The sequence below is a fragment of the Plectropomus leopardus genome, chromosome 4 (genome assembly GCF_026936395.1).
Source record: "Plectropomus leopardus strain MGB_pleo_1.0 chromosome 4, ASM2693639v1, whole genome shotgun sequence".
Taxonomy (NCBI): domain Eukaryota; kingdom Metazoa; phylum Chordata; class Actinopteri; order Perciformes; family Serranidae; genus Plectropomus; species Plectropomus leopardus.
Genome location: NC_142179.1, coordinates 23,191,149 through 23,206,135, shown reverse-complemented (window position 1 = coordinate 23,206,135; position 14,987 = coordinate 23,191,149). Strand labels below are relative to the sequence as shown.

The 14,987-nt window shown below is 44.2% G+C and overlaps 1 protein-coding gene across 20 annotated transcripts in view; it reads left to right on the top strand.

Annotated features, from left to right (window-relative positions):
* The window catches only part of mef2cb (myocyte enhancer factor 2cb), a 75,466-nt gene that overhangs the window by 56,222 nt on the left and 4,257 nt on the right, over positions 1-14,987 (top strand). For 3 of the 20 annotated variants that reach the window (XM_088076868.1, XM_088076877.1, XM_088076867.1), the window contains 6 exons: positions 2,357-2,500; positions 5,313-5,502; positions 6,937-6,984; positions 12,288-12,460; positions 12,991-13,014; positions 13,888-14,017. In XM_088076868.1, coding sequence (XP_087932994.1) covers positions 2,357-2,500; positions 5,313-5,502; positions 6,937-6,984; positions 12,288-12,460; positions 12,991-13,014; positions 13,888-14,017 — 709 coding nt within the window. Of the gene's footprint in view, positions 1-2,356; positions 2,501-2,697; positions 2,836-5,312; positions 5,503-6,936; positions 6,985-12,287; positions 12,461-12,990; positions 13,015-13,887; positions 14,018-14,987 lie in introns of all 20 variants that reach the window. The other 17 variants (XM_088076878.1, XM_088076869.1, XM_088076880.1 and 14 more) reach the window with 14 other exon arrangements.

Genomic DNA, 14,987 nt, shown 5'->3' with positions numbered 1-14,987 from the left:
AAGCCTGTGCCACATGCTTTAATGTCATATAACACTCCCGTCTTGGCTCCCTGCACCCAATCAACACCCAATGCAACCATTGCCCAGCCCCCCTGCCAGACCACCAGCTCAGTTTCCCCATTTGGGTGTCACCTTTACCCCAGCCTTCGTTCTCCTCTTCCAGCAATGCCCAACCACTATTCTTCCTAGAATGGAAGTGAATCTCTCATGCACTCTGTGCTGGCGGCGGTAGGTGGTGGAAATCTGTGCAAGTAGGAAGAAAAGTTGTTGTTGTTTTTTTTTTTTTCTCTCGCATGCATTCTCTTGTGAACAGAAAAAGGCCAGTGGTTCAGCTCTTGTCAGTTCGATATGATGCATCGCCAAGTCCAGAACGAAACTACACAAAAGAAATAGCGAAAAGTTTTACATCTCACGCCTTTGCCAAAAAAGACAGCATGCTAAACCTCTGCAACCCCTTTGTTCTTTTGACTCATCCACCTCTGATAGAGCAAGAGTGCCTGATTCACTGTAGGTCTTTTAGAAGTCAGATCTCCTGCACCGCCTTGGTTGATTTGTTTGGTGTGATTTCCTGAAGACTGTCAAAGATGTGAGAGACGCTTTCAAATTCAGAATTCCAGATTTCCACTCTGGGGGCCAAGTGAGGATTCAGAGAGAGAGAAGGAGAGCCAGCAAATGTTGACACGCTTACAGTAGCTGCCTCGCCACGAGACGCCTCAGGAATCAAACAGTTATCACACACACAAAAGCAGCCCTCTAAGTTCACTAAAACCACACTCAAAACAGGCCTTTGTTTTGCTGACATGAGAGATGACTGGATTGTTATTTGTTTTCTAAGCAGGCAGATCGCTCCCTGTCACTTGTACTGCTGGTTGTGATGGAGTAGCTAGCACTCGTATCTCTTCTGTGAGTGAGTACTGACGGAGACAAACAAATGAGAGGAAGAAGTTCACTGAGATTAACTTATCTTAGCATCTATCTTCCTCCTTGCTCCTGCTCAGTCTCTCTTTCTCTTTTCTTGACGCTAACACCCACTCTTGCACACCCACACATGCACACACAAACACAGACTCATTCCCCTCTTTCCCTCCCTCCCACACACAGACACACACTCACACCAGCAGACTGGTGCGCACACGACAACATATACAGAGAGAGAGACACACACTTGATCAGCATCAAATACAGGGTGTGCTAAAGTAAATTTAATTACGTCTGTCTGATATGGAGCTTCAGATGAAAGTAGGAGAGCGCAGTGTGAAGCGACGACTGCACAGACAGGAGCAGGCCCGTGATATTCCTCCTGTAGACTAATCTCCCTTTATTAAAGCCAGGAGGAGAGAGGCAAGGGGGGGGGGAGTGAAAGCAGGGTGGAGAGGAGGGGGGGTCTCTTTGATGAGATCTCTAACTGTCAGCTACTGTACTTTTCTTCTCTTCCGCTCTGTCTTTGCCTCTCACTTTACGAGGCAAATGAACACAGCACCTATCGGTACGAGCCTACTTGCTCAAGCAAACATACCCTCGTGCTATCACGCACAGTAATGTGCTCTGAAACTTATCCCTGTTGTTATGGTTGTCAACAATATCTAAAAAAGGACAGAGGCAGCTCTCTCTCTCTCTTTCTCTCCCCCCCTCTTACACTCTCTTTGTCTGTGTCTCTCCACCACTCGGAGGGAGTGGTGAGCGAGTGTGCTTTTCTGCCTGTCTGCTGTTTTCTGGCCACTCTAATGGGGGCAGGTGGCCATCAGGTGGCCAAAACAGAAACTGCCACATTTAATAGCACACAGTCACCACAGTCATGAACTCAAGCACCTCAGCTGTATTTTAATTCATGAATCATGACACACTGATGGTTATGGTTATAAAATGTGTTTAACTTTTATGACTTTTCCTTTTCCTGTGTAATTATGAGGTTTCAAGGTCCCATGATTTGTCATTTGGTCAAGAGTTTGATCACTTGTTATGTCTCGTCGTTATTGGATGTGATTAAATCCTGTGTGCCATGTCAAATGTTTAACTGCACGTTCACAAGGTGGCCAGTGTATCCTCGTGTCCCCCCGTGTTGATGGAGGTTAGAATGGAGCCTGCCAAAATGATTAATTTCTTACGTAGAACAACATGTCAGAAACAGACTAAATTTTCTCCGAGAGAAAACTTTGGCAATCTCCTCATTTGAAATAAATTTAGAAATCTCAAAATTGTTTTCCACGTTTCCTCTGATAAGTCTCTTGTCATGCTCAATTCTAAATGGTACCTTTTCACCAGTCATCACCATTTGTCCTTCCCAAGCTGTTCACCTGGGTCACTGTTCCCTACCCCAAAGCCCTTCAACTATGTTGTGCGACTGCTCTGTTTGCAGACATTGAGAAAGAAGGGCCTAAACGGCTGTGACAGCCCAGACCCCGACGCAGACGACTCGGTCGGCCACAGCCCCGAGTCTGAGGACAAGTACAGGAAAATAAACGAGGACATTGATCTGATGATCAGCAGACAGAGACTGTGTGTAAGTACCTCTTGTTAAACCCTGAACCTTCCTCTCACCTGTCTTTCCTCTCTCTCCCTTTTTCCCCTATGCTCTCTGTCGCTTTGTCCTCGTCTTCTCGTTTTTGCCACCTTTTCCTACCACCCATCTCTCCCGTCCCTTCATCTGTGTCTCCCCTCCTTCCATCCGTCCATCTCTGTGGTTGTGGGACCTGGCAGGCATTAAGCAAGAAGGAGAACAAAGGCGGCGAAAGCCCGGAGCTCGAGTCCGCTCTCATCCTCACCCCACGCACTGAGGAGAAATACAAACAGATTAACGAGGAGTTTGATCACATGATTAAAACTCATAAGATACCTGTAAGTACTGGGTTGACGCTACGCCGCATTCTCAGCAGGCTAACTGAATGCTGACTGGCCAGTAACTGTTGAGCTAACCCAGCTAACCACCATTGTTTGTCACTAGACTGAGCGAGAGTGAGAGTAAGACCAGAGTAAAGTGAAATGATATTGTATACTTACACTGAAAAATAAATTACAGTTCTTTGATTTTGCTTGATTACAGTTGAGGAACGGTCCTCTAATTTGACATAACTGTAACCATAAGTAGCAGGCATTTTTTGCTGTAGTAATTGCAGACTTTCTCTGATGACAAATTTTAACCTTACTGGGCTCCCTCCTTGAACCCGTTACCCATAATGCCTTGCTGGGCTCTCAGGGGAGGTGTGGTCTGCATGCGCTTTTCCTTTTTCCTGCCCCAAAACACAGCGCTCAGTCACCCACAACAACAAGGACAGGCACTGTGGCAATAAAACAGCAGCAGACATGTAAAAACTTACATCTCCTTACTCACAATTATATCTCCTCCTCGCTGAAATAATCAAAGTCCTCAGTAACTGAACAGCACCTTTATTAATAGACATAGATGTGTCAAGACATGTCAGCTGCTGGATTTATATAAGAGGCCTATAGTGTTAATTTTTTACAAAAGAATCAAATCTATAGCCCACTGCCAGAAACCACAAAATAAAAGCTGCTATCTCTGTAAACTGAGCCTGCATCATATTGGACTGGTTAGTACAGAGAGAGAGATAATTCCATGGTAGATAATTTAAAGAAGAACAGTAGTGTCTGAGCCGCGTGGAGCAGGGGGAGATGTGGTTAGAAGCGAGGCAGAGGTTGGTGAGCTGGGATGGCGTGGTGGTATAGGGTGGGTTTGGGATCGGAGCTGGGTGGGGATGGGGTGAGGGGGTGGAACAGCAGGGGTGGTGGTATTGGGGGGTCTGCACACAACAAGTGGCAGTTCAGTGTGTGGTCAGGGTGGCTGCCAAGCACCAGGCCTCTGGATTGCAGGGGACTGTTGAGGGGACTGCGGGGAGAGAGGTGGAGGAGGAAGATGAGTGAAAACAGGAAGGATGGCACCAGTTAAAGGACAGCTCACAGACGGGGCCCTTGCACCCAGTGAAGGGATGTGTGTGCACGTAAAAGTGAGCGCACTCTTAAAAACACCACATAGGGAAGTCAAGAGGTATAAAAACTCCAATAAGGAATCCGAGATGGAAGAAATTACTGAGCAAAAAAATCAAACTGAACCAGAGACATCCCCTCGCTGGTTATAAAAGAAAGCTTCCATAGCTTTTGGCGAGCACGCTCCTGTGTAAAATTGCAGTAAAAGCGAAATGTTCAGAGGCCCGCAATGAAATAATATTTGGCCTGCACAAAGAACATTAGCAAAAGGGGGGAAAATTGAAAAAGACAAAGCATTGCTGGGGCACATGTCCCACTTCCACGTAAGCCAGGCCAATGATCCCCCTGATGCGCTTCCTCCATGGCTCTGGGACACATGGCAGTAATTTAGGGCCCTATTTTCTACTTCCTAAAGCTAACATGCAGGATCAACCACTTCCAGGGCACTCCCAAGGTTAAGCCCTTCTGCCAAGTGACACAATAAACATGACAAACTAGTCGCCTGGGGCTGATGGGCTACCTCTACTCATGTTCCTGATGAGACTGCTGACTGATATGAGTCTTAATACTTTGCATTTTCTCCATGTGGCAGAAAGTAAGTTATTCCTAATTGCATTTAGTTATCCAGTCTTGAAGCTACTTGTGCAAGAAATATTGCAGACTTCTTTTTGTAGTGAGGTGAAGACAGAATGAATTATCTTTAGCTCTTTTAGAACAGTGGGATGCCATTGGCTTCCCTCCCAGTTAACCATAACCTTATTATTTCTTTAATGTCATAAACCAGAAATGTGTTTCAGGGAATATAAATGCAGCAACCACAACGTTATATTTCCTGAGGTCAGCCTTTTGCCCTCATGATGACAAATGTCGCAACTTGTCAGCAGCAAAACGTTTTACAGAAAGTAGCCTCCAAAGCAACCTTCCCCTTGCTGGATCAAGTTTGAGTGAAAGGATTTCCAAGCCATATATCATCTTGGGGACAATTTGAGTAACTCTAAGAGGACATTTCTTGGTGCTTACCCTTTAATTTCAATGCTCCCCTCCACCATCCATACTGTCTGTTATTTTTAGCCTTCTGTTTTAAGAAATTGTACCATTCGTCTATGCATGGCTGTCTATTGTTAGTCCATTTGTCCTTTTGAACTTGGCTGTCTCTGTCTCTTTTCTTTTGCTTTGACTGTACTCAAACAATTTTAAATTCCTTTGTGTTCCTGGAGTGTTTCTGAATTGTCACGTCTCTCTCTCTCTCTCTTTGTCCATTCCTTTACTCAAAGGCCTTGTTTTATTATCTTCACTCGCTTCAATTGTTAGCATTTTTAGTCTCATCAGATTTGTGTCTCTCTTCTCCCCTCTCTCTCTCTTTCTCTCAGCAGGCCGTGCCCCCATCGAACTACGACATGCCTGTGTCCATTCCCGTTAGCAACCAGAACAATCTCATTTACAGCCATCCTGGTGGTTCCCTAGGCAACCACAACCTGTTGCCACTGGCGCACCATGGCCTACAGAGAAACAGCATGTCCCCCGGAGTTACACACAGACCCCCCAGTGCAGGTAACACAGGTAGGGTCTCACATGCACCCATGCACCCATGCGCACGCTGTTATCCCATCTGTCTATCTTCTCAACTGTGTGCGTGTGTGTCTGTCACACTTAAGCAGACACACACATCAAAGGGATCATTTTTTGAAGTGAGGTTTTAAGGGGTAGTTATCTATAGACAGATAGACATTATATTACCAGTATATTACAGCCAGTAGATGTCAGTCAGCACAACCCCAGGATGGAGAGCAGGCTGGAGTCTGGCATAAAAACTAAGCAATGTACTGCTGTGGAGGGGTCAGCGACAAATTGTATTTTAACCACCTAAAAAAGCAATATCAGTTTAAATGTATGTTATATTTAGAATATTTCCACTGCTTTATCTTACCATCAGACAGTGATTTCCAAATGGAAAACTGAGCTGTTATATTTCTCATAGATAGGGAACTGAAACCGTTAGCGGCTTTCCTGTCAGAATGGGCTGTCTAATGGAAAGGTAAAGTGGTGAAAATACTCTCCATATAGTGTACACTTAAACTGTTATTGAGTTTCCTTGTTGTTGTTTTCTTAAGTGGCTAAATTACATTTTTTTGCTGACGTAGTCCACAGCAATACATTGCTTAACTTTCGTGTACAACTCAAGCCTGCTTCTCCAAAATGGGGGCATACCAACCAACATCTACTGTTGGCAATAAATTGACAATAGATAAGTACCCCATGCAACCCCGCTTCAAAAAATATGAATTATTCCCTTTAAATGCACAATTTATTTTATGGCAGCTCCCCGCAATATTCCATCTAAAGGCAGTGAATAAGTCAGAAGTCCCTCCCAATATATTCACATATTGCCTGCTCAGGATTTTTCTTCAAAGTTAAATCCAGCCCACAGTCTGGTTGATTTAGTGTGAGGTTCTACACATGGCCCTATGTATAGGCTTTGAGCTGCTGGTGACATAAGCAAATCAGGCCTGTTGGTTTGTTATTGTTGTCTAAAGTCCTTTTTCTGTCCCTCTGGTCTGAAGGCTGCTGCCCACACCCTCACCCTGTCATTACAACTGGATGCTAGAAGCCCTAGCACAAACTAAATATGAGTTTTGGCGCTCACAACATCCACACCAACCGCACACGCTCTGGACCCTCCCACTCCTCCACCTCACATGGCTTAAAAATAATAATGTGTCATTTTTCTTGGCTTAATGCATCCACTCGCAGTGTCCAGTTGCTCAGAGTGTTAAGGTTTGAGTGGGAAGCAGCAATACCTCTGGTATCGATACACATGTGACATACACACACACACACACACTCACACACACACAGAGTTGGGTTGTGATTAAATTGAGTTAGCTTTCTGAAAGGCCAGCAAGGTAAGAGACAGGAGGCATAGTGGATGTTACGTGGGTGTCTATCCTCTAATGGTTTTCTCTCTTTTGCTCTCTTCTCTCTTTCATCTTTCAGGTGGCCTCATGGGTGCTGACCTCACCACTGGCGCAGGCACCAGTGCTGGTAAGAATGGCCTTCTCTTCTCGCTCACAGTTGTCTGCTAACACACACATATACACCCACACACACACATACACACACACACACATACATGGCACCCACTCACCCACTCTGGGCCATAAAATGCATGACTAATAGTAACCCAAACCCGAGTGGAGATTTTGTCCATGATGTGTTGATGTTAGTGGTCGTGGAGTTCATCTGGGAATGTTTGCCCAGTGCCGGGGCTGTGACACATCCTGCCTGCGCTCAGCTATAAAACGCTACAACAAGTGTGAGGAAACAGAAATAAAATTGCTCTAAATACTGAGGCAGTAGAGTGACTGACAGCCAGTCAGAGGAGATGGGGGGCTTTTGTCCGATTGTTTGTACGATGAGCCATCTTTTCGCCTCCACCACGTCCTGGATTTGGATGTAAATTCAAAATGACAACACCCATAGCTCCCATTTTGAGCACACACTAACTTGTTACAGTAACTGCTATCATATGTCTGCAACCAAGTTAATTTAATGTTTGCAGTGGCTCACCATGCCATAATGATCCCGTGGAGAGGGGAGCGACGCGTGTTTGAGAAACATGTGTAAGGAATCTTATGTGCTAGCTTCTGTGTGTCAATGGATTTGTCCCCGAGGACATGTCAGGCCCAAGTATATGGCAAAGAGACTCGAGAGAAGGGTTAAATTTTACAGCCTCGACATACAGTGCAGAATGTAAAAATGGAGAGTGGGGGGGGGTCAGAGGGGTACAGCTGGGCAGCCTTGTCTGGCCCCTAGGGCTTCATCACAAGGGGTCAATGCCTGGTTTCTCTGTCTGGTCACTCATCACACACACAACAGGACCATTTGTTGTGGCGTGTGTTCCGTCGACGGCGTGCTGCAGAGCATGCTTCAAATGTAGTCTTTGTGTCACCGCGCTGAAGGAACAGAGGCGTTCTGTGAGAGCTGCTCGTCGCTCAGCAGCAGCAAAAAACACGACGTGGAGAGAGAGTCATATGGGAGCTAAAAGATTCCATTCAAAGCTCTCTTAAATCTCATCTAGGGGGAGAGAGAAAGAGCAAAGGAGGGGGGGGGGGACCCCAGTGATGAATATCCACTGATGGTGGAAGCATGTGTGCAAAGGAGAAACAGTGGGGGAACACAGATGGAAGTGTTCTGTGAACTTGGTCAGCCATTTTAATGATGTTCCTCTAAGTGACTCAGTGTGAGGTGGCCCAGCCACTGTGGCACCACAAAGGCTGTTTTAATGTTCCACTTCTCCTCACGGTAAGTTTTGATAAGCTGATTGTACAAGTAGCTGTCTGGCCTGTGCATGAGTGTCTTAAGTGGTGTGGCCTTAGTGAGAGAGAAGGTGCTCTGTATATCTGTGTGTGGCTCCGACATGCACATAAACACAACCCCTCCTTGTGCCTCTGATGTCATGGCTCCACTCTCTGTAAAAAGAGAAAATGACAGCTTTTAAAGCCCACTCTCACATGGAACTAGCCTTACCTGGGGTCCTCCAGTAGTTTGGAAGGACTGCAAAAATCGTTTGTGTCTTGAGGGTCCAATGTGTTGAATTTAGGGAGATATGTTGGCAGGGAAGCACACAGTAGCACACACGTTTCCAACATGCCGAACTGTGCCTAAGAGGTGCTTATTTGTAATGTGAAACTGCTTTATTAGGTGTTTTTACTGGTTTAAATCACAGGATCCACTTGTTCTGGAGAGAAAGGGGCTCTTGGTAAAAACCTCCTAAACAATGAACACCAAAAAAATTCTTATCAGGAGAAATTTCTGCTGGCTGTAATCTGTAGTCCTCACCATTAGATGCCACTAAATTCCCCTAAATGTTACACACTGCCCCTTCAATCCGTAAGAAATTGCCAAATACAGGAAGAGTTACTTTAAACAAAATGGATTCTGACTATTACAGTTATGAGGTTGCAATTAGCTGAAAAACTTTCACTATTTTTAAGGGAACAAGGCAAAGTCCGTGCTTGTTGTTAGTTGCCTGGCAACACTGTTGTCATTTCTCACACTACCTGAACTCGAAGCATATCGTGTATTCGTCTTCCCATGTAGAAAACACAAACTTGAGAGTTCCCTTTTATTGCAACATAAATAGGAAGATGCTCTATGCTCCAATCATATCTGGAGCTGATTCCCAGGATTTGGCCTGTAAATTTAATTGAAAACCCTACTTTTTTTTGTTTATCCCGTGCAAATATGCAGCATGAAATCAGACTTGATAGTGAAGTCTGAATCACACGAGGTCCCCAGCTAGTTCGGTGCAAATAGGGCAAGTTACTGAAAGGCTGAGTCATCATGTCTCTTCCATGGAAATGCTGTGGGAAGTGTGTACGTGCATCCGTACGTTCGCTCATTTATATACAGTATGTGTTCAATCTGTCAACTCCTTTGCTGGCTGGGAAAAAACACGAGGTGAGGAAAGACATAGAATGTGAAGGAGAGAAAGAGAGCTGATGAAGGGAGCTCCGGACCAAGGCCCCAGCTTGTAGAAACCTCCCACCTCCATTTGTGCAATTATGTAGCTGTCATCTATGCTCCGATCAGCACTCTGCTCATCAAAGCGCTGCGTGGAATTAACGCGAAACTCTTGTCACCTCTCACCTTGATCACAGACACCAATAACTCCCTCGAATGAGTTACATACAAGGTGCATCTTTAAAACATCTCTGGTCAAAACCACGCCAAAATGCAAGCTAAAAAGCACACTACGAGAACTGACGACAGGCGAGGTTTGGTAGATCAAACAATGTGTGTCTCAGTCTTGGCAGCACCTCACACCAACTGTACAAGCTGTAAACATGAGTGTGACACCTTAGTTCAGTTGGAGAATTCAGGGTTGAATGCACGTTTGGCCAAACCGCAACGGAAGAGTGTGTGCGTATGGGGAATAGAATGGAGTGCGCCTGTTAGACCACAACAGGACATCAGAAATTTGTTCAGTAACAGTAAAATGTACATGAGTTTAACCACACCTCTCCTTTGTGTGTGTGTGTGTGTGTGTGTGTGTGTGTGTGTGTGTGTTGGTGTGTGTGTGTGTTGGTGTTGAGTGAGTGAGGCAGAGAAAGATAGAGAGAGTGAACACTACAGGGGAGCCTTGTCAAACACAGGGATCTCAAAGTGCGCTAACTTATAACCATGGCACCTATAGTTGACAGATTACAGTCTTTCAGCTTTGACCTTAGCTGCCCCCTCCACACCTCCGAAATAGCAAAAAGCTGTTTATCTGGGTCTCAGATCAGATGCTGTTCTCTAGGTGTGAGTTTTATACAGCAGCAAAACAGACTCCTGGCTGAGCTGTGTTTAATTTTGGTACTTCCTCTAAATGGTTGACGCCAGCCTGCGCCGCGGCTCGACTGTGCAAAGCAGCATTAGAAGAGGAGAGTGGAAATGAACTCTAGATATCATGTCTTCAGCTCATGTGACAGTCACGCCAACGGGTCCTTATTGAATGCATCTGTCCTAAAATCAGGGCGATCAAGCTACAGAAGAGGAAGATTTGAGTCACAGTTCTTCCTTCATTAGCTTAATTAGCCAATGATTTTACTTTTGAAGTGCTTAAGGACTGGCCTATGCCACTCATGATCATAGTCATCTAGCAGATAATTGACTGGACTGCAGCCATCTCCACAGGGTGGCAATACACAGATGTCTGATTAACTGTCACCAAGATGAAGTCTGTGTCATCTTGACCAAAGTGTGTATTAATGTCTCTCTATAGCTCTGTCTCTTTTTTTTGATTCATCTGTACAGAAACACTGATGTACTTCCTGCTGGGTTATTTACTAAAGTGTGTGTATGCCTGTTTGGTGTGTGTGTTTTATGTGTGTGTGAGGTCTCATTCATCTATCTCCACATGCACCCACTCAATCTCACAAAGGGCCAGCCATGAGAATGAGAGAGCGGGAAAACTGAAGAGGCAGCTGCCTCTTTGCTAATGTGAGATTGACACTGGAACTAAGAGGGTCCAATACAAAACACACACGTGCATCCATATGCATGGCTCGTGCATAAGCAGTCATACAGCATGAAATCGCACTGTGCTTATGTACACTCGGCGTAGCAGAAAAATGGTGCTTATGTAGAATCATGCACACGCAAAATCATATGCGGCAAAACAGACAATAACACACAAAGTCTATGTTGTTAACATCAACTTGTACATGCTGACACATGCAAGCATACACACACACACACACACACACACACACACACACACATACACACACTCCAGCCATCACACACACACTGTTTTTCCCGTTTTCTGTCAGACGGCCTCATTTTCTCTCACCGCTAGCGGTCATTTACTCTTCAGATTGTTCAAATTGAGCTTTTGAGACTTTTCATTTCCAAACAACAAAAACCTCGCTCTCAAATTAAACAAAGATCAGCAAGGGAAATTGCCCAGGAAGACATCTGCGACTCATTTTCCCCTGGAGTATATGATTAGGAAATTCATTTATGTCTAACGTATAATTCCTGCCCGTCTTTCAAGTGGGAACGTCCACACAGTGCCCTGTGTTCTACCCCTTGGAAGGAGGAGAAGTAAGGGGGAAAACAGCCTGCGGGATTGGGTTAGAAACAAAGACTATGTTGCTTGCAAGAATGCTCCACTCTCAGTTTTTTTAATGATGTTTCTGGGATTTCGCCCCACCAGTTTTTAAGGAGGAAATGGGTGCTGCACTCGGCCCTCCATATTTAGGGGAACACAGATCTAGTGGCAACCCCAAGGCAGGGTCTTTGTCTGAAACAACCACATGTGTTTAGCTATGATGGCCAAATGATGGGTCCCATCCCTCTGTGGTCTTGCTACCCGTAATTAGATGTTTTTACACGATTCACTGGCTGTTGCAGGGCACATGTAGCCTTAACTGACAATGACAGAGGTGGAGGGTTAGGTCCGCTCAAGTGGGTACCTTCATTGTATGACTGCCAAGCAAACAGCGGTGATCATCAAGGCAAAAAAAAATTACGCTTGTTTGACTTTCTGCTCCTCCAGCGTGCAGCACGTTTATAAAACCATTTAAAACCATTACCATTTACAAGTCTCTTCTTTATACTGGTGGGCTAATAAAACATCTACCACAGGATGAAGAGATGAAACAGAATCACTGAAAAAGTAGCACAAGGTGAAAATGGATACCTGTAGTTCTTTGTTAGTCTACACTGTTGTGAACAGCAGGGTTTCCAGGATTCGTTTAACTTTGGAAACAGGTTTAGCTATGTCTTAGGTACATATACCATCAGTGTATATTCAGTGTTTCTCTCTCTTTCTCCCTTGCTTTTGTTTGCTCTCCCAGGAAACGGATACGGGAACCACCGCAACTCACCAGGTCTGCTGGTCTCTCCGGGTGGCATGAACAAGAACATGCAGGCGAAGTCCCCCCCGCCCATGAACTTGGGCATGAACAACCGCAAACCTGACCTACGTGTGCTCATCCCCCCTGGCGCCAAGAACAACATGCCCTCCATCGTGAGTAATCTTTCCCTCCCTCTTTTCATTTCCCTGTTGTATATCTTTCTATCTTGGGGGGGGGCTCTCTAGCTATTGTTGATTTCTTCTCATGTCCCCTCTGCTGCTTTCATCTCTTCATATCACACTTGGGTTGATCAGGTTATGCTTGTGATAAGCTTGACTTTAGGCACATGGCATTTTTGTTGTTTTCTCTCGTGCCTTGGAAGCTTCTTAAACTAACACCCTTCTTTAAAATTGACTCTTGGCCCAAGTCTGATATACTGTCAGATATATTTTGTCTTCTGTATATGCGTGTGAATGTGGTTGCTTAAACATTAGGGCCTGGTATTTCTTTCTCCTCTCTTTCTAGTAAGGTGTGTTAATTTAGTATAGTTACAGTAGTTCTTAGCGTCTTCCTTGCACATTAGATCTGTGTCCGTTGGCTCAATCCCACAGCAGCTCCATCCCTAGATCCACACATAGTCTCCTATATTCTCACTCTCACTCACTAATTTTAATGTATTGCCCTCCCCTTTTAATGCCATCAGTCTGAGGACGTTGATCTGCTATTGGTAAGTCAGAATGCCACTCAGATTTAGAAATCAAAATAACCCCAAAAGGGCCGTAAGAATCTGAAAATTGAAAGGTTTTCTAATAAGAAGGTGGTTAAGATAGTTTTCGAGAGCATATTGTGGCTTGTAGAACATCTTGATTTTTGTTCAATTTTTGCCATCACTGCTGAGATTATTACAGCCAGATGCAGCGTTTTTGATACTCCAGAGTAACTTTCACCTTTATTGTTGCTGACTCTGCTGAAGGCTCCAATGTCACCTCTCATGACATTTTGTGAGGGCACATAGTGCCATCCAGTGGTGTGGTAGAGTAAAAGCAGCCTGGCCTCTTTTCTGCTTCAGCCCTTGTTTATCTACTCCTCCCTCCCTTCCTTCTTTTTATCTTTTCGCCTGCCTATAAAGTCTTGGGCCGCACACGTACAGCTCACAGCTTTTATTACTCGGTATGTAGAAATGAAGGGCAACAAAAGAGTACTCTTTCATTTTGCATCAAACCTCCATTATTTCCTGCCAAACCCTCCCCTCTGCTACAGTAAAGTGCCTCTCCCTTGCCGTCGCTACCCTGCGTTGCCTTGGAGACCGATGGTGTTACTATAGCGACAGTGGGCCCTCGGAAAGGGTGGTAAATGATAGGGTTGGCAGGGTTCAGCCGTGCCGCATGTCAAGTGATTAATTTCCCCAGAAGTTGGCATCACATTCATTCTCTCAGCATCTGTTGAGTGAAAGAAAGAAATGAAAGAAAATCAAAGAGAAAAAAAAAAACAACTTTCTTGGTTTATTGCAGTTTCTTGTTTGTTTTGTCTGAGAGTTGATTTCATGTTCTCAAGCCTCTCCCATCTCTCTTGCTCTCTGTCTTCCCTTCCTCTGTCACAGAACCAGAGAATAAACAACTCCCAGTCTGCTCAGTCATTGGCCACCCCAGTGGTATCAGTAGCAACTCCCACTCTACCCGGACAAGGCATGGGCGGTTACCCATCTGCCATCTCTACTTCTTATGGTACCGGTATGTACTGTGTGATCTTTGTACATTAAATTACCAATTGTCCATTAACACATTATCTGTAATGGCATTATGTTTTTATAGGATTAGGGATTATAGTTGGTTTTGGATTAGGTTAGGGGGAAGAAGACCCCCTTATTAGAGGTGTTATCATGCACTGGCACTAGTTATATTTGTATGTAGATTCATAGCTCAAAAGATCTTAACCCCTTGTAACCTGGTGCAACATCAGTTTTCTTGTGCTGCTGTCAGACGGCTTTCACAATTATTTAAACCTTTGAGCCCCGAGTGATTTGGTGTGATTTCTTTAAAAACATGGTAAAAAGGGGAGTCAGCAAGTTGGCAAGAAATGTTCCACAAATTGCAAAAAAATTAATAGATTTAGAAAATTACAGTAAAACATTAGAGAAAAATGTCTGGGGAAAAAAACTATATCCATAGCTAATTATTATGATTTCATATATAAAATTATGCTACAGAATTACAACTTTTTAAACATTTTTTTGCAGGTAATTTCCTTTTTTATCTTTTATTTATTTCATCTAATTTTCAGGTACTCCTCTTGTACCTTTTACTTTATTTTGAGTCATTTGTTGCTAATTGCCTTCTTCCCATGTTTTTAAAAGAAATCAAGCCAATTTGCTCAGGTTTCAAAGGGTAAATAAAAATAGAGTTTGGGGGTTAGGGTTTAGGGTATGTGATATATTTTCAGTTGCCCTGTACTATGCCAAAATAAATTTGTTTTTAGTTTTTGTGCATCAGTAAAAATGATTGGACTCATTTCAAGTAGATGTGTTGCTTTTGAAACATCCTTCCCAAATATAAGTGCTGTACAATAGTCTTACCAGCAGAGAGTGCTATTGTCACACCAACTAACACACACCGCAGTCATGTAACATCACAGCAGTGTTCATCAACTTTGCTTGAACTTCTTTGAATAACCCATAATCTTTATCCACCTCCTTTTCTCCCT